Below are 19,465 nucleotides of genomic sequence, written 5' to 3'. Positions count from 1 at the left end.
CAGGTAGTTTCAATGAACAGTAAAATTGGTATCACGTTGTTAACGCACTTGAGAAGACATTTTCAGATCCACTTATCCAACAATTGAGTAAGCTGGTAACGTAAAAGCCACGTTAACAGCAGCAGCAAGACCCCTGGGCCAGTGTCGGTGCTGCTGCCCATAGGCAGGGCAGGTATCCCCCCCCCCCCCCCCCCCCCCATTACTGCGGGATCCCGCAGCATCCCACTGCCACGCTGCTGCTTTTGGAGCACTCAGGTATGTGTTTCCCAAGAGCCACGCACCGTGTCTGCAGTAGGTGCACTGCCTTCAGTTCTCTGCAAGTGCATAAAAACCGATTTAATGAAGCCAAGACAGGACTGCAGCCCCTCCCTTTTAATCATCTGAGCAGAGCTCTGGAACACTCCCAGTTAAAAAAGAGGAAAGGAAAAGCAGTATTGCCTTAGAGAGCACAAAGGATGACTTCAGAAAAAGAGGATTGAAACCACAAATGCAGGTTTTACAGAGTGTTTATTTTTCCAATACCACAAGGGACATACATGAGCAGGCCCCCCCGGAGGGCTCTGCAAACCAGACCAGTTCCATCTGTACACTACAGTGGCCCCAAAGGAGGCAGAGCCAGACCCCCCAGCTCCGCTCCCTATCTTTGGTAAGCAGGTTTCACACCTCCGCTCCGCCATCACCAACACCGCAGTTCTGTTCATCCCGGGGTGTGTGCACGGGTCTCTCTCATTCCCACAACATGAGGCTGTCGGGTGCATTAAGGATAAACCATTGCAGAGACTAAACTTGTTGCATCCCTCAGGCTTGCATCTCAAACAGGGACTTGTACAGTAAAAAAAAAAAAAAAAAAAAAAGAAAAAAGTGCATGGTCAAGGGAGGTAGGATAGAGCTAGAAAAGGGACAAAAGAAAAAAGACCCCAAACCCCTACAATTCTTGCTACTGCTGCTTAAATGAAACGGCCGACTTCTCCCCTCACTGAAGCAATTATTTCTTGGTAAGTAATTGCTCCAACAAGGAAGAGAGTCACGGTTTTGCTCTCAAGGATGTTCACCTTCTTGCAACGCAGCTACAGCCGTGCTCTAGGAGATCAGTTACAGCAACAACTGGCAATAGCTTAGAGGAGCGACCAGTGAAGTACACTCGACTTGGCAAATCCCATCAGGTCATCCTTGAGTCCGCACATCACAGTCTACCTGCACAACGCAGCAGGGACACCCGGGCAGAGAGGGAGGCTGTCAGAACCGAGAGACACCGTTGCGTGTTGAGCCTCACATTAGGCAAGACAGAATACAGTGGCTCTGACTACAGATGCAGATTAATAACTAACACCACTTTAATGCAATACTGCTGTAGAGCCTGAAAATCCAAGGAAAAAAAAAAGAACCCTTTATGTTCTATGTACATTACATCCATTTACAGAGTTGGCCAGTACTGTGTACAACATATAAATACATGATCAAACAGATGCATAGAGGATACTTACAGGAGCCAAATAATTCACTTTATACATCCAAGAATGAAAATATAAAAAAAAGGAAAAAACACTGCTTTAAATGTTAGATGATCGTCACACAGATGCACAGCTAGACGCTTGCAAGTGGTCAGATGTTGTCACGTTAAGGTCCTCATTGCAGGGCTGCAATGCAGAGATTGCTGGCCACGTAAACGAGCTTCTAGGAACCTCCGACATTTCACACTAGTTTGTGGCAAGTCAGCCAAAAGAGGCAGTCACATCGGCTGGTCCAAGAGTTCAGCCAGGCACACAGTTCCCTGCGCCACACATCTTCCTGCAGACCAGCAGAAGGCATTCGGTTGGCACCTGCCACTTTTTTTTTTTTTAACTCTTCTTCTTGCATCCTCCAAGTTGGTTCCGTCCAGTATACTGTTAGCTGTATATGGCTCTACAGCCACCTGCAGAGTGCTTTACTGGGCACCACGTTCTGCTGTAGCATCCAAAGACTGTACAGAACCGTCACTGCAGAGCAGCTCTTTGCTTACACTTACTGTACAGCGGTCCTTCCCACAGAAACCAAGAATGGAGATGGCAGAAGGGGAGAGTGGAAGACTGTAGGGCCTCACCTAGCGCAGCCCTGAAATAGAAAACACCCTGTTCCAGTTCCTTTGGATGTAAAGATTTCCTTGACAGAGGGTCCACGGATTGCCACAGCAAACTGCCTGTCACTCAGGTGTTAGCCTCAGCACGTGTACCAGAGCACAATCAGTATTTCCACGATAGCACGAAGCAGAAGGATCGCTCCAGTGGGGCGCAGCCCACCGAGATTGGAGTGTAACCGTGAGCAAGAAAGGGTTTTGCACTGTAGCTTTTAGTGGGAAGGCAAGTCAACTTTCCTCACCAAAACAAAGTGTAATAGCATTTCTACTATAAACAGAATAGTATTTTGTGTACAGGTTTTAGGATCAGTCGTTATCAAAATACACACACTGAATATACAATTTGTCCCATGGCCATAATTTATTATCTCACCACAAGGCACAATACACAAAGCTTAGAGGGTCCTATACAGTCATCGTGACAAAACGCCCCGCAGCCTTTACACATGATCATGGCTTTAAGGCTGCACGAGCACTTGAACGATATCTCGTCAACACTGCTGCTATCAGCAAACATCTGCACAGAAAGGGACGTATTATGGTTTGCAGCAAAGTTCGCTTTGTGGGTTAGCTGCATCATGCTTCCAGCAAGGCTTCTGGGAAAAGCTGGAGTGCTGGATGAATAATTAAAGCTGGTGGAATTAAGCTGCAGCTTAGAAAGCTTCCCATAAAATGCTTGCTTGATATTGAGCTGAGAGGGTATGGAAGAAGGCTCCAAAGGGTGATTGTGTCCTTTTCCTGGTTCCCTTGAAAACTTAAAAAATGGCAAGTCCATAACAAGTGGAATACTTTGCAAATGCTCAGTCAGCTCCACAGGGTTTTGTGCTGCATCCTTCTGGTTCTCTGTGTTACTCTTGGCTGGGCTGCTACACGCCAGCACATTCTCATTTTTTATTCCTCCCAGGGTGTCGGTGTGCTGCTTTGAAGTCCATTCGTCCCTTGCAGCTGGCATTCCTTCTCCTGATGCACAGCTCTTGCTCAGAGGAATCTGTTTGCTGGGGGACAAGGTTCCTATGGCTGAAACTTGATCCAAAGCCCTGGAGTGATGTAGTCTAACGCTGGGGTTGCAAGGAAAACCAGAACCAAAGAGTTTTTTGCCTTGAACTCCAACATAATTTTTATTGACTGACGTACCTCCTGTCTGATTTGGACCAAGAGAAGTTACAGTTGGAGATAAAAACTGAGGCTCCGTAGAGGCGTTCAACTTCTCTGGACTCCTATTTGTGATGACACTTGTCAGTGGGTTGTGCTGTGGCACCCGATGGACCTTGGACAACTCCTTTTGCTCCTCAAAGCTACAGGAAGAAAATGTTCTTTCCCGGGGGGCCATATCTTCAGGCTTCTGAGAGGCACTTGCCACATTTGCCAGTTGGTCTTGGCAGCTTAAAGTCGAGCCAACTTTGGAATGTTTTTCTGAAGTAGATTGATCCTCCGCATCCTCTGCTCTAGGTAACGCTGCCCCTGATCCGCACTTCTTTTCCGGGGGATCCATGGAAGATCTCAGTGAGTGGAAGTCATCGCTCCTGCTTGGGGCACTCATCTTTATTCCTACATCTGGAGAAGATTCTTTGCCAAAATAGCAACTGCTACCTCTCTCCATTTGCAGGGAGAGGCTTTCTGACTGCTTGTCCAGCAGCGGCTGTGTGATTTCCAGCTTGATGTTGCCATGAGATACTGGGAGAACTTCTTCCAATGGAAGGTTCCCCTTAAGCAGCTGCATCACCAAAGGGTTGCTGGTTTCAACAGAGGATACAGGCCGAGCAGAACTTGTCAGCTGCTTGGCTTTCTGGGGCAACGGTGCATGTGGTTCCCATCTCTGAGATGCAGGTGCAGCGCTCATCGCTGCAACTGCAGGGAAGTCCACAACACAGGCCAGACTATCTGTTTCCACAGATGATTTTGACCTAATCCTATCACATCTCTCAGTGCTGCTGTGACAGGAGGAGTCTTTCCCAGTCACCTCCCTACAGCTGACACTTCTGAAACATATATCCATCTCTACATTCTCATCAGCTACATCAGCTTCAAAATCTGAAGCAGTATCTGTTGTTTCACTGTGCGTACTCTCTACTTCATCATTTCCGTTTGTCTTGAACTCTTGAGTCTCTCTCAGTGGCTGATGCGCATCTTCTTGTTCTGTTCTAGGGCACCTCTCCCTCAGCTGCAGAAGTTTTTCAGAGGTATCTACCCTATTCTGAGAAATAAAGTCATCATGTAAAGAGGGTTTCACCAGAGACTCTGTATTCTGTTCTTCATTACTTAGTTTGCCATCACTCTCTTTCTCTGCCTGCAGGTGTGCAAAGTTATACAGTGCAGGGACTGCTTTCTCCACTCCAGTAGTCACCATTTTGGAGTTATCACTATCAGCAACACATTTTTCCACAAATGTTTCAGAGCCATTAAATCTAAATCTAGATACCATTTCTGGCTCATGGCATTCTTTACCACCTGATGACAATTCTGGCAGGAGAGCAGGACAATTGGAGGAATTTTCCTGTGTGTCCGAATGATAATCCAACTGTACAGCGGGAGCACTAACATCTTTGAATTCTGACACAACCCTCTTTCCTGTAGGACTGATCACAGCTCCCTGCACCTGAGAACAAGACAGACCGTTCACTGGAGGAATCACGCATTTCAGCTTTGTACTTTGCCTCTCCTGTGATGCAACACAAGACGGGGTTTCGGTCCTTGGGTCGCAGAGGAGCTGCTCAGGGCTCTCCTCCTGCCTCTCAGAAGTTGCACTGTCTAAGGATGACCCAGTCAAAGCATCACAGAACTGCCTTCTAGGTGAACCATCACCAGGTTGAGCTTCCCCTGAGCTAGTGCCTGCAGCGCGTTCCAGATCACCACTTCCCTCGCTCTTTGAAGAAAAGGGGTCTTGTCTTGAAGAAAGGAAGGAATTTGTGTTGGCCTCCTGAGCAGCCACCTCAGAGTTAGCCTTTTCTCCATTCACATGGAGAGACGACAGTAATTGTGTTCGTTGTAGATCTGACGAACGCTTTCCATGAGCTCTCTTTGATCTCCGGTGCTCTGTATGGCTGCTGGATTCTCCTCCACCACCTCCTTCATCAGTGTTTCTCCCTCCACCTGGGCCACCCCCACCTCCAATGGCGGCTGTAGCAGCTTCTCGCTGGGCTCGGGCTTGCAAAGCACGGGCTTTAATGTCTGCGAGTGTTCTGGCCCCAGTCCTGCCCCGGCTGGAGGGCTCCGTGTTGGGGATGATCCTGGGGCATATCTGGTAAGCGGGCTGACCTTTAACCACCCAGGGTGGTTTAATACGTGAAAGTTGAATCTGAAAGAAAGGGAAAAGCACTTAGTTCTAACATTTGACCATTTTCAGACAGTGAGATGCATTTTATTAGCATCTGTTCATCACAGTTCTTATCACAAGAATTCAACAAAAACTTGAAATTCCAACTTAAAAACTAATTTTGACAGAGAATTAGCATGCTCTCTGTAACCTCTGCTTATGTGCTCTGTCATGCAATATGTAAAGCTCAGTTAATATTCACATTGTTTTACCAGTGCCCGCTAATACGAAATAAGTGATTTGCATTCAGACCTTCAGAAATCAAAATGGTCTCCTTTACACCAGGATGACAATCCCGAAGCCAAGATGGATACCTCTAGCCAAAATGGGAAAAGTCAGAAGGAATACTACGATTCTGCCCAAAAGGAAAGGAACTGAGAAACTACACAGGATAAAGAATACAATTTGAAGGTCTCTTGCAACAAGTCAGCTAGTTTCAGGAAAAGTGATTTCTCTATCCACAGAAATACCAACTAACAGAGTAAGTCAAGGTTACCCTGTGCTCTTGTGCAAAGACCTTGGAATGATATTCCATTCTTTGCCTGTCTAAATAAGATAGTAAACTGTGGTAATCAGGGGTACTTAGCCAGCTCTACCAATGAAAAGATTCCACTTCTTAAGATGACAACACTTGACATTTTAATGTTTTGATGCTACTGAGCATGACAGCCCTGAGATACCAAGCAGCTATAATTCTCTTTCCTACCCGGATGGGTGGGACTTTTGGCTCCTCTTTAGTAGGCTGTGGCTTTTCTGGGTGAACACTTTCAATTGTGTTACGAAAGGACTGACGATCTTCAAGCCGGGGCTTCTTTTCGGGGAAGGACGCAGAGGCAGCCTCCTCAAAGCATTTCCTCTTCTGGTCCTTGGACTCCCGAGCAGAGTTCTCCTGGGGCAAACTGGGAATTCTGTTTGCAGCTGCCAATGACAGATCTTCCGATTTACTGTGTAATTTGGAAGTCTCTGGAGAGAGGTGCAATTCTGCACTCTCTGGCTTCAGTACTGCAGCCGAAGGGCTTGTCAGATCATCTTTCTTCAGGTCTTTCTCAGGCTTTGTCTCTTTATGAAGAGAGGAATCTGGTCCCACAGAAGCGGTCTCTTTGGAAGCCTCCGTTTGCTCAGGTTCACGCAATTTGTACAGGCTCCTCCTGGCTCTGCATCGCAGGTCAGCCCGGGAGCGTTTTTTGAAGTGCCCATCTCTCTGCCGTGTAGAAGGACCGCGTGGCAGTCTTGCTTCTCCTTTAACAGACATTCCTGTCCTGTTCTCAGCATCTTCTTGCACCAAATTCTGCTCCTGGGATTCTTCTTGGGTCAAGCCCAACCTATGAGGCAAACACAAGAACTAGCTAAAAGCTAAAACCCATCCTAATTCAAGCATTTAATCTTTTACTTATAGCTGTACTGTATACCACTATACACAGTAACATACAGATGACAAAGCAGATGCTCATCAAAACCTCATTAAGTCAGTCTGCAATGAGACAACCTATAAATTTGCTATCCCACATTACCATCACAGGGAGTGAGAAAAATAAGAAAATGTAAAGATGTGTGACGGAAAACAAGTAATATTAATTTGTCTTGGAAACAAAATAGACAGGCTACAAAATTCTGCTGTGACCCAGCCAATTCCACTAAGGATTTCCCTAGAGCAACAGTCTGAATGATTCACCCCACCACCTGTATCTTCCAAGGAGTTTATGCTGCATCTTCTCAGGTATCCGCAAGCAGAAAGACACTCTGCCACCTGCATAAACATAGGTAAAACAGGACAGATGAGGTAAAATTTCTCACTTTTGTCCATAGTAGTCCTCAAAGAACTTCTCTTTCCATTGCTCCACTCTCTTTTCCTTTTCCATCTCCTGCCGAATTCGAACTTGCATCTCATGAGTGAATTCACCTACATGGAAGCAAGAGACTGAAATTCAATCCCAAACCAAACTGATTCTGCAAATACAATCTTTTGTGTTTTAACAGTACAGTAGCTATATATACAAAGGACAGATTTTCTATTATTGCCCTGTTCTCCACCCTACTATGGATCCACATGCTGCCTGCAACTCCTTAAGGGCAATGGTCACACAGCCTCAAGCAAGTCTGAAAAAAAGAAAGAAATCATGTTTTACCAGACACAGGCCACCATTTCAGGAAAGATAAGTCTGGCACTACTTTAGACCTCCGCCACTTCATTCTGAAGGTCCCATGGCACCAAAGGAAACACATGTTTGATTTTAAAGAAAAAAAAAAAAAAAAAAAAAAAAAAGAAAACAGAAGAAAAGTTGGGGGCAACATAGCCAGATACGCTGCAAAGCTGGACTGAATTCCCATTCATTAACTGTAAAAGAAAAACAAAATAAATCCCATAAAATGAGTACCTATTCTCCAGCCACCTAGCAAAGCAAACCTACTCACCATCAGCTAGTCGTTCTCTCCAGCTCTGTGCAGCGTGGGTGAAGAATTCATTATTCAGAGCACTGCCACTGAGACGCATCAGCCCATCAGCCCCAACCTAATGGGACAAACCCAGGACAAACAGAAAATATTTGCTCCAGCTGTTCCACAATCAAGAGGCAATGCAGTGAATGGAAAACACCCAAGTGCTGCACCTTCATACCTGTCTATCAACTTCTGGAAGGAGGTAAAGAAGCTGCTGCTGGAAGTGCGATGGGAGCGCATTAAAGGTTCTGGAGTTTATCAGAGCTCGCAGGTTTGTATTGACAAGAATGGAACCAGGCGTTTCAAAGTCAATATCCTCACCCCTGTTTCGTTTCATTTGCCCTGTAGTTTAAGGACAGGCAAATGAAATAAATATTGTATAAAAGTATTTCGGCATTATGGGCAAGAAATTCATGTCAAGCTACTACAGCAAAAGAAGCAAGATGCACGAGAAAAGGCTGTAGTATTCAAGTATGAAGAAAGACTCTCTCAAACACACTAATGAATAGACATGCATCTGGAATTTTGATACAAGGTCACATTTCTGTCATATTCAGGTACAATTCTCGATGCTGCTCTTCAGACTGGGCAAACTTTTAAACAATTGTCCCACTAATGTACAGGGAGGAAGGTCTGGCTTGTGAGCATCAAGATCATCACATGCCTTCTGAAGGAAGAGAACCTCAGTGTTCTTTTCTCAGATACACACGGACTTCAACATTGCCTGCTTTTATGGCCAGTTATTCTTCTAACTTTAATTAGAAGCACCTACCAGCTGTGGGCTTTCGGATGCCTCTCAGAAGCTGTGGAGGATCCCTGTTTATTTCTGTTCTACTACGCAAGGTAGCTTTGCACAGGGCCAAAGAGCTGCTGCTGCTGCTGGATGTGCTACTGCTCTCCCCATCAGCATGCCTTCCTGTGAAGCCTAAAAGCAAAACAATTACATAAAAATATGCAAAGAACAGCAGAAGCCCAACTTAGAGAGTGATTTAACATACAAGAATTATCTGCTAATAACAGACCCGCTATTACAGGGTATTGCCCAGTTACCAACTATTTTGGAGTTAAACACATATAGAGCTCTCCACAGTCACATGCATTCTCATCAAGCGTTGAAGAAATCCTCAGGCAAACTTACAGATAACTAGGGACTACTGATTAAAAGCTACCTATGCAGTCATTAGAAAACCACCACCACAAGAGCAGTGCTCACCAGAGGCAGACTCCATGTGTGCCCCATTTACTTTCAGTGGTGTTAAGACAACACGTGGCAGCATTACACCAGTCTTTTTCTTTTGTTTGGATGTCTGCAGGCCAGAAAGAAACCAAAAACAAAAAAGGAACAAAGACATTACAGAGGGGTAAAATAATCTTCTAAGCAGCATGTTACTCAGTTAAAGAGCTACCCAGCTCCTAGGTAAATCTTCAGGTGTCATTACATTTATGAATAGCAGAGAATTCAAAATTACCTTCCTGTACATGATCCCTCCCCATACTGTAAACTCCCCACCTAAGAAGACAGCCCCATAACTCCGAGGCACCTGCGCACAACTAGTCCCTGGCACGCTCACCCAACCATCATACAGTAATGAAAGCTCCCCTTGAGAGGCTTCACACTTCCCATTAGTCCCACTTTTTCCTACCTGGGAGGAGGTTCTGTAGCTCTCCCTGGTAGCAGCAGGTCCCTTGCTCTGAGATTCAGTGGAACATGAGGCATTAGAGGAGGTTTCATCAAGAGACACTGAAAGAGGTGGGCACTCAGTCAGACACAGAAGTAGATCCTATAGTTTAATATTAATTTCATTAGACACTTACCATCATTATCACCACTCACAGTGCTTGCTTCATTGGATTCGCAACTTTCTGCATCTGCCGTATCCTCCAGCTCCTCCCCTTCTGGCACAGACAGATTCCGAGACCACTGCAAGGCATCCTTCTAAATGGGCAAACAGAACTGGGATGGCTACAGTTGTCCCACCCAACCACTACAACTTAAACCAATGGGAACAGACAGTTTAGCGGATATACTTCTTAAGCTTAATTTTTTTCATCTTCCCTAATCCTTGATGCAGAAAGATATTTTAAAGTATATTTGGGCTCACAGTGGAATAGAAGTCATCTGAACTACTAGCACGCTTCATAGACACCTCCTAGATGAGTAACTCAAACATATCCAAAATACATAAGGTTAAAAATTCGTCACGCTTTTCTGCAAGCAAGTAGTTTGTATTAAAGACAAGTATCTCATTCTTACTACGAAAGAATAGGTAGCATCAGAGTAGCCAAATACTAAGATAGTAAGCTTAAAAGATGCATTTACGACTCGTATAATCAAAGCCATTTCAATTCCATCTATTTTCAGCAAAATACGGCAATTCAACAAGATTTTCTGACAACAGAAAAAATATGCAGATGAAATAGCTGAGATACCTGTTGTCTATCAAGCTAATATTTATCAGGGAATCCAACAGGACAAAACAATGCAAAAGAAAAGCCTAAGACCATAAACATTTTCAGCATTTGAGATTACTGGGACAATAAACTAAAAATAAAAAACGTTTCAGAGAGACCTCAAGATCTGAGGAAAATGGTGACACTAAATATACACAAAATGCAGTGGAGCACAAACCATGCAACCAGAAGAATGAATATACATTTTCCTATCAAGATTTTACTTGTAGCTACAAGCTCTTAGACCAATTTAATTTATTGGTTGGCTGTGTTCCCTTGTGGCTGGCAGAAAAGGAGTGAATGGGACTGTTGCAATAAGCGCCCACCTGAGTTGGACACAAGTACTGGAATAAGAGGATTTATCTTGCTATTGCAATTCAAGAAATAATAGGGTTTTTTTTCAAAAAGGAATTTATCATATATGGCTCAATATAGCTCAAAGGTACAAGCTCTAATAAAATAATGAATTCCAGACACTCTTTCACATGACGATCTTGCATGCAGCACATTCAGCTCTATGATGCTTAGTGACAGTTTAACACTCAGCTATGCATAACAAGCAGAACTCGCACCTCGGCCCTCAGTTGAGAGCAGGAACTCAGCATTTACCTTGAGTGTGAAAAGGCTGATGCGTCCAGGCAGTTTGTAGAAGAGTCCATCACCTCCCCTTGAATTGGAATGGAGCATGGCATTGAGGCAGGCTAGGGGAGAAGTGCCACTGAAACGGAGAAAGAAAGAAAACACTAAGTTTTAAGAAATGGCCTTGTCAAAAAAACAGCCTGAGAGATCTGTTTAAATGGACGTCATTTAGCTGACTGAGGGAAACAGAGATGATGCTTATTAACTTTATGGGATGGGCACTTCAGTCAGAACAACATTACTGTTTTCCTCTTTGACCTGTACATCAGCCTCAACACATCACAGCGAAGCAATCAGCAGAAAACAGCAAATGTTATGCCAATTTTGAAGTTATCCTCAGCCATTTTTAGACGTTTCTAACTTGTATTACTTGTTTCCTCCCTTTCTCTGCTTGAAACTTTCAGACTTGGATTGATTTTACAAAAAACCCAGATTTATTCAGCAGTAGAAAGATGCAAACAAACCCAGCATACTGTTTCTGGAATGTCTTCCCTGACTTGTCACAGACAAACTGCACTAGCAAAGTTAGATATAAAAGGTCTGATGCACTAATTTGTCAAGTCCTACGTAGCTCTCTGGTTAAAGCAACCATCCTACGTTCACAATGATGGAAATTCTGTGCCACGTAATCTCATGTTTTCCAATAAGTCACACATGTGCAGACAGAAAGTTACCTGGAACAGACATTAAAGCAGCATTGATTTCATTATTATTAAAAGTGAAACTGAAAACTGGATTGAGACAAAATATTTCAAAGAAAATCATTCTCAAATCGAAAACTTAGAGCAGTTTCTGTTTCCACCCTGCATGCGTTTGTTTTTTTGGACATTTCTGCACAAGCCTTGGCAACAGACAAAATTACCCTGTATCACTTTTAGATGTTATGAAAAAAATTTCCAGCCTTCTGTCCTGTTAGACAGTGTTTTCCCTTCTGTGTTTAACAGAAAGCTCCAAGCACACTAACCAGCCACACAGCACGCTTTCTTAGAATGGCAAAACAAGCAGTTTTCCCCCAAATGAGGAAAAAACCAAACAGTTAAAACTCTCCTAGGAGCTAGAACTCAGCAATGGTGCTGGGCACAAGTGTCCTGGCTCAAGCATCAGCCATGAAGGACCATTAATGCCACTGGTAAGGAACACGGCCCTCCCAACGGACCGGTGTGACCTCCAAACCAGGGAACGCTGCCTCAGTATTGATTCAAAGGGAAAAACATCTTGAGCCACCAAGGCATTTCCTTCAGGAAATGGAGTTTCAGGAAGGGCTTCTATACAAGTACCAGCAAAGTCTGTGGCACATTTAGCTAGGCAGGATCACTGCCTTTATTCTGTGAACAATTACGCTCCAAAGAAAACAGTCTTTTCTTAAAGTGGAGTTAGTGATTGGGGAAGAAAAAGCAGATATCCCAAAGGAAAAACTCTGACCTTTAAAGAAACAACTTAGCTCTGTGGGATTTAACTCGACACATGCTCCGAAGTCTGGTCTTTAGTTACGTACTGTGACAGGTCACTTGTCAAAACTGGGAGAGCACCAAGATACTTTATGTGTGTGAAAAGAGACCTGCTATTACCTTTAGCAGAGGACAGCCTATGCACGCAGATCTTCAACGATCTGCTGAAGTAATAGGACTGATGTCAGAAAGGTGCAGAGTATTGATTAGAACAAAGCTGTATATGAAGGTCCTCATTAAAAACCTGTCTGAATTCTACTCAGACCTGTGAAACCACTGCCCATATCCAAACCAGTGAAAATCTCCTCAGCAAGGATCGCCAGTGGTAGGTGGGCGTTCTAACAGCTCTGGTATCGATGCAGCAACACCCGCCGGCATCGTCCCTCTCCAAACAATGGCAACTCCTACACATGACACCTCTGTATGCATCACCGATTTTCACTATTCAAACCATCCCAGCTGTTTCCTGATTTCAGACACAAATAAGGAGCAGAAACAAGCTAACATTTTGAGTTGTTAGCTCCCAGAAAAAAAAATCATTTTACCTTCTGTAGCTAGGTAAAGTACAGGTTCAGGAAACGCAAACACCATGGTGGAAAACAGTCCACAGAATCGAGGTGAGGGACAATCAAGACTAGAAACAACCCACACATCTGGGTTCCCCAGAAGTCAATCAATAGGCAGCAACCAAAAGAGAGTGCTTTTTCTGTCTCTGGTAGTCAAACTTTCTTCTTTTTTTTTTTGCCACGCAGCACTAGCTGAGGCATTTGGACTATGATGGTTACCTACTTTCTTTGATCTGCAAGACACTCTCTATTTCTCTTCTACTGCTGTCACAGAAACAAATGGAAGTTCACAGGAACTTAACCAAGGAAAAGTGTCTCCCACTCCTGTCATTTCCAAGGCTCCATATCAGGTTCTTTTCCATATGAAACCCACGATGAGATGGGCATCTCCTCTGTGCAATGTCTAGAGCCACAACAGTGTGAGCTGCATTATCATGGTGTTTGGAAATCCAAGCAGAAGCCAGTATAGTAATATAAAATAAAGACTTTGAGTCTCCTAAAACATAACGTCTGCTCTAGAAATGAAGCATCAGAGGAGACAAAACTTAAACTGTTCTCAAACTGGAGTCACAATAGCAGAAAACACTGGGAGCTACTTACAAAAGAATCATACAAGTAAGTGGTAAGTACAACAAAATGCAGGAGTCTGATCTGCAACAGGCATTTATTTTACAATAGATGGATGAAGGGGACTCTGTATGTTATAAAAAAATACAAGAACAGCTTCCAGTTATTGTCAAAGAAAAAAAAAAAACCCACAACCTGTATATAGATGTCTATACTGTCATCTGATATTACCATGCTAGAAAGAGAAAAAAAGGAAGAAGAAAAGTGGGCTGGAGACAAGGCAGAACTGCACGAAGCAACACAAGCCTTCATATGCAGCCTCCCCCATGCTCCACACTATGTTTCAGACGAGATCATCAATACTAACCTCATTTCCTTTAGTCCTTCAGCCTCTATGACCTGCAGAATCTGTTTTGGGGTCATAGGAGCATCAGAGTAATTTTCCAGCACCTGAAAAGACAGAGAGACCATGTGTCATTACCGAATTTGCTTCTGCATTCACAGAACTACTCCATAAGCTGTGGTTCAGATCCAATAATATGCCTCTTAAAACTTTACTCATCTGCAAAAGACACACACTAAAAATTTCAGGCTACCTCAAGATTAGATCACGGTAAGCATCACAAAAGGCTTACCTTAATCTGGTCCCTAATTAACTGAAATACAAACATAAAGGAGAGAACGAGCAGCAGAATTTGGCCTTGACCCCACAGCATGAAACCAGTGGAAGCTCTACCACAGACTTCAATATACATTAGACCGAGCTGCTGCCACATACAACCTTCAAAACTGTACAGTGGTTAGCAACCTTTAATGATGTAAAATGTTCTCCCTGCCATGTACCTTCCTACCTCTCAATAAAGCATCCAGTATTTTTCTGCCAATAAAAGTATAGCTGAACAACTATACAATTCAATAGCATACCTTCCTTGGATTACTGGATTCATTTCATCTTCGCTCCATCTCAAGAAGGGTACCACAGGTAAGAGTCAGAATTCTTGTCAGAGAAGGACAGAATTCGGAAAAGGACAACAATAACAGTAAAGGATGTGGAAAAAATTATGGCTAGAGACACTAAAAAGATTTGGAGTGCTTGCCTTTGAAAGAAAAGAAGTAAAATCAGATATTAAAAAGGCAATACAATAAACAACAACTCCTCCTTTCATATATTATATGAAGAATAGAATTGCCACTTATATGCAAAGAACTAAAGAGGGTATTACATTTTTTTTTTTTAAAGCCCGTGGAACCTACTGCTCCAAAATGTCTAGAAGCAAGAACTCATGGATTCAAGAAGAGGACTGGACATTTCTGTGGATAAGAAGATTACCCACATAAACAGGAAACAATGAACAAAAATAAGCCGCAGTAGATGTAAACCATGATGTTTCTTTGGGAGCAGATTACCCTACAGCTGCCCAACATGCGCTGCCTCCTGCGCTTTCCATTGAAGCGGACAGCACTGCTCTCTGAATGCAAAAGATGCTGAACTCAACAGACTTCTGGGTCCGATCCAGCAAAAAGACTGCAATATAGGCACTCAACATGGCCTGAAACATCCAAGAAAAGCAGCAAGGGGTATTCACTCGGGAACTTTTTGAACATAACTGTGGTCTAAATTCCCCTAACGTAATGGCCACAATGATGCACAATTCTGATTTCATTTGTTACCATGCATTAGAGTAGTCAGCAACAGCAAACTGTCTTTCAGTTTGACTTGTGTGAGAAGCCAGTAGAGGAACCCAAATGTCCCATTTATATCAGCAACATCTAGAACTGAGTCACTGCAGCACTGTGGCAAGGCACAGAGCCTGCTGTCTGCCTTCTAAAGTTGCATGAACAGGACATTTGCAGAAAAAAAAAAAAGTGTTCTGCAGGACACCATTTGCATCTCCGTACCATCTCCGGCCTCCGCAAGTAAAGAAAAAAACCCAACCCACATCACTGTAGTTCTGCACTTCAGCTATGTTTTGTGATAAAAGGAATTTCTTAAATCATATCCACCAAATGTGTATTTTTCAGATGCTTGAAGATCGCAAGCATCGGTGGTGCTAACCTGGTAGGGGACAGAAATTTGAGAAGCACGTAACCTGAGATAAAACACAAAGAATTTAAAGAAAAGATCAAAGAAAGTGATAAGCCATATTCAGAGAGAGTAAACAATTTTAATTCCAGCTCCATCGCACTTTTTCTTCCACTAACCAAAAAACCTCCATAGGTTATGATGTTTCCATGCCTTCCTCATGAACTGTCACCCCCTGTCACTCAAAGGGAGCAGACAGCTGACAAAGGGAAACACATCACTCCTGAGTTGAGTGCAAGATCCACAAGATGGAACATGCCTGTTCTGAAAAATAAGGAAATTCTTCACAGCTTATAAAACCTCTCTCAAGTGACAGACACAGCAAGCAAAATACACAGCCTAAAACGGAGCATGAACGAGCATTTACATAAAGATAAAAGAATCTACGCTCAGGGGAACAATTTCCAATCAACAGCTATATTAAGTGTACAGACTGCTTAATGGAAGAACTGGGGGAGAGAAGATGTTGCAGCTCCAGCCACCAAAGCTCAGTCTCCAGCACTGGCCCTCCATCCCTCTCCAACCCGACACTGCCCGTGTCACGTCAATCTTGTATTAGGAGCTACAACTTAAACAACGTTAGCTATTCCTTACCCCCCAAAAAGATTTATTCCCCCCTCCCCCCACTATTTATAATACTGATAGTCAAGGGTTCCTATGCCCCTAATTATGGAAGTTTACATCACTCCCCCAATTAATTTACTAGATGTCTAGCTCCGATAGCACTTGTTGAATAGTCCTACGGCTCTGGGTGTTCAAATCAATCTTTGAAGGCTTATTTCATGGAACGTGCATAGTATTAACTCTGTAGGAGCAGCAACACTGAAAAGCACTTTTGCCTATGATTCTCAGAAACATCGAGAGGAATACAAAATACAATAGCATGCGTCAGAAAGGAAAATTAAAAGCATTTTGACAGGGAGCACGTGTAAGACTAGTGTTAAATAAAGATCTATTTTTAGTGGATTTACAATCAGTCCTGCAAGCTGGAAGTGCAGCTACGCAACTGCGGGTCTCTCTAAGTGGATAATCTAGTATGAGATCGTTCTATTTCTGGTTCATCAATGGCTCTAAGATGCTGTTGAGGCTTAGACATCTCATGCACCCACTGTGCCTATGCCTGAGGATCTGGCCAAAAGACAGGTGAGAGGACCTGCGTGAAGAGATCCCTTTCCCATCATGTGAGGGTAAGGAGGTGTATTAGGAGACTGCTTTAGACTCACTGTCTCATGTGCTGCTTTGAGCAGCCTACAAATGCTGATTTTTTTTCACCTGTTAGAGCTCAGGACATTTGAATGAGGTGACTTTGTGCAAGGTGACCTAGCAATGCCTCTGCCCCCGAGGTCACCTACCAGGAAAGCATCCCTGCCACCTGCAGTGACACGCTTGGCTCACAGAACCAGGATCTCAGAGAAACGCACGATGAGGTACTAGACCACCAGACTCCTACAGTGAAGTTCTACAGTGGCTGGCTTATGCCCTTCTCCAGTTTTTCAAGAAAAGTCACGTGGGTCTAAAATATTATAATTTACACACAAAAGATTATGCAAGTTGCTGGAAGAGAGATGCTTGTCTGATTAGGTTTCCTCCTGGCATGCAGTAAGAAAACACTCTGATAGCCAAACAAATCTTACTCAGAAAGAGCACCAAGACCTATCCCGAACATCCTCATTACCAGGCACGAGTCTCAGCTGGACTGACCCACACTGTTCTTTCTGAATGTTTATGTGCTCCAACGCATAACCATGCCAAGCAAAAAACAAAATAAACACACACACGCACAAAAGAAAAAGCAAGGAAACAAAACCCCCTCAAGCCCTGTAAATCCATTTCTACAGAAGTCCATACACCACACAGCAAGCAGACCCACATCCTCACAAGTTGAAGACCACTGACAGGGCTACGCGGAGGAAACCGCAGAGATCCGTTCACGCCGGCTGCGGGCAATCGGATCATCCCTCGCTCCATGTACTGGCACTCCTGTACCTGCACAGATCTGCATCACTGTGTCACCGAGAGACAGCAGCCCCCAGGCAGAGGCCAAAAAGAGCAGACTCCTTCCAGCCAGCCACAGAAGGAGACAGCGGCGACCATCGGCGCTCCGTGCCGAGCAACAAGCCTCAACACCTCCGAGTGCGCCCCTTAAATAAAGCTTCTGACTAGTTCACGCTCACTACCTGAAAGACACCGAAGTTACTTTTCTTTTTGTATTTCCCAGGTTATAAATGGGGTTCAAGACAGATAGGGCTTTAAATGCTTCATGGAGGGAATTTATCCTTCTCCCACTGCGATGGCCAAACAACAGCGGTGTCCAACAGACCTACACAAACACCACCAAAACAGACCTGCGTCTGGAAGTTTAAGCCTTCAACAAGCAGATTCTCAAAAGACACAAAGACTAAGCCATACCCGCGGCCACGTCTCCTAAAAACAAAAGTGACAAAATAACGTCCGAGCGTGGCAAGGGTCTAACCCCGGGCACCGGCGTGCCGCTCACCCTGCCCGCGTTTTGGGCAGGTCTGGCTCACGGAGAAAACCTGCGACCTCGGTAATTAAACCAGAAACTTTTGACAGCGGACTTCAGGCCAGGCCTCTCCCCGGAGGCTCCGGTTCTTCCCGCTCAGCCTTAAGCCATCTGAAAGGAAGAAAACGAACCGTTCCCACACCGAGAACCGTGCCGGGGCTGCGGGCAACGACCCAGGCAGCAAATACCGAACCGGTACCGCTGTGGGATGGTAACCCCCCCACCCCCACCCCCCAGGGCCCGTCCCGGGACTGACGGGAGGAGGCGGTGGCCGCGGGGACCCCCCCGGACGGCTGGCACTTCGTCCCAGAGCCCCCCGGGTGGGCCGGGACGGGGACGGGGGGGCTGCGCTCGCATCGCCCCGGTGTCGTCGCCCACCCCCCGGGGGCTTTTCGCCGTCCCACCCGCCTCGGGAAGGAAAACAACCGCGGACGGGGGACACCGGCCGCAACAGCACGGAGCCCACCCCCCCCCCCCTCCCCCCGGCCACGGGAACGGCATGGGGGGGGGGGAAGCACCGGCGCCCCCGCCCCGCACCCCCTCCCCCTCCTGCCCCCCCACCCCCCCGCGGGCGGTGCCGCCGGCCCCGTTACTCGAGGAGGAACCCCCGGGGCGGGAGGGGGGGGGTGGGGAGGCCCCTCGGGGCCCGGCGGAGCCCCGGGGCCCACCCCAGGCCCTCCGCGGCACGGCGGCCACCGGGGCGGCGTCGTCGTCGTGGTGGTGGTCCCCCTCCCCGCCTCACCAGGCGGGCGGCCTCGGCCCACGTGCGCTCCTTCTTCCTCCGCTGCTTCATCTCCTTCATCCTCCTCCTCCCGCGCGGGGCGGCGGGGCGGCGGGGCGCGGACCGTTAGGCGCGCGCGGGCGGGCGGGCGGGCGGGCGGGTGGCGGCGGGGGCGGGGCGGGCGCGTGGCGGGGCCGGGCGCGCGGGCGGGGGCGGGGGCGCGGGCGGGGCGCGAGGCGGGGGCGGCTGCGGGCGTTACGGGAGGAGGCGGCGGCGGCGGCGGCGGCGGTTCGGGCCCGACATAACAACGGGGTCAAAGGGCTGGGAGCAAAGGGGGGGGGGGGAGTGGGGGCGGGACTCAGCGACGGTGGCCGCGGCGGGACACGGCGCGTTGGCTCGCCGCGACCGAAGGGGCGGGGGCCGGGCGCGGCGGGCCTGGGCCTCGTTTGAAGGCAAACAGACCGCAAGGCCTGCCGGGAATCGTAGTTCCCGCCGCCGCTGCCGCCGCGGCCCCGCCTCCGTCGGTGGACTACAGCTCCCGGCGGTCGCCGCCCGCGCCGCGCGGCATGCCGGGAGCGGGCGCCGCCGTCGGCCTCGCCTCATG

General features: G+C 46.3%; 1 protein-coding gene across 7 annotated transcripts; it reads right to left on the bottom strand.

Moving 5' to 3' along the window:
• Positions 1 to 490: 490 nt before the first annotated feature.
• On the bottom strand, positions 491 to 18,990 carry ASXL1 (ASXL transcriptional regulator 1). 7 transcript variants are annotated; one of them, XM_049816657.1, is made up of 13 exons: positions 18,883 to 18,953; positions 14,458 to 18,251; positions 13,901 to 13,983; positions 10,923 to 11,031; positions 9,678 to 9,798; positions 9,506 to 9,603; positions 9,076 to 9,169; positions 8,635 to 8,787; positions 8,041 to 8,204; positions 7,839 to 7,935; positions 7,221 to 7,326; positions 6,133 to 6,748; positions 491 to 5,408 (listed from the first exon to the last, which is right to left on the bottom strand). In XM_049816657.1, the coding sequence occupies exons 3-13, from the start codon at positions 13,954 to 13,956 to the stop codon at positions 2,478 to 2,480; spliced, it is 4,545 nt and encodes a 1,514-aa protein (XP_049672614.1). In that variant the 5' UTR covers positions 13,957 to 13,983; positions 14,458 to 18,251; positions 18,883 to 18,953; the 3' UTR covers positions 491 to 2,477. The 7 variants fall into 7 exon arrangements, 6 of the variants coding, with proteins under 6 accessions (XP_049672614.1, XP_049672616.1, XP_049672615.1 ...); XM_049816659.1 differs by having other exon boundaries at positions 14,458 to 14,530; positions 18,883 to 18,925; XM_049816658.1 differs by lacking the exon at positions 18,883 to 18,953 and having other exon boundaries at positions 14,458 to 14,530; positions 18,026 to 18,366.
• Between the last annotated feature and the right edge of the window lie 475 nt (positions 18,991 to 19,465).

This window comes from Accipiter gentilis, chromosome 14, assembly GCF_929443795.1.
Source record: "Accipiter gentilis chromosome 14, bAccGen1.1, whole genome shotgun sequence".
Lineage (NCBI taxonomy): Eukaryota > Metazoa > Chordata > Aves > Accipitriformes > Accipitridae > Astur > Astur gentilis.
This window is presented reverse-complemented; position numbering and strand designations above follow the sequence as displayed.

Excerpts from the sequence above, each read along its gene's own strand:
- ASXL1 (XM_049816655.1), bottom strand. The coding sequence starts at position 18,942 with ATGAAGGAGATGAAGCAGCGGAGGAAGAAGGAGCGCACGTGGGCCGAG. Across the intron at positions 7,936-8,040 it reads TTCCAGAAGTTGATAGACAG|GTTGGGGCTGATGGGCTGAT; the intron begins GTATGAAGGTGC and ends TTGTCCCATTAG. Across the intron at positions 6,749-7,220 it reads GAGGACTACTATGGACAAAA|GTTGGGCTTGACCCAAGAAG; the intron begins GTGAGAAATTTT and ends TTTGCCTCATAG.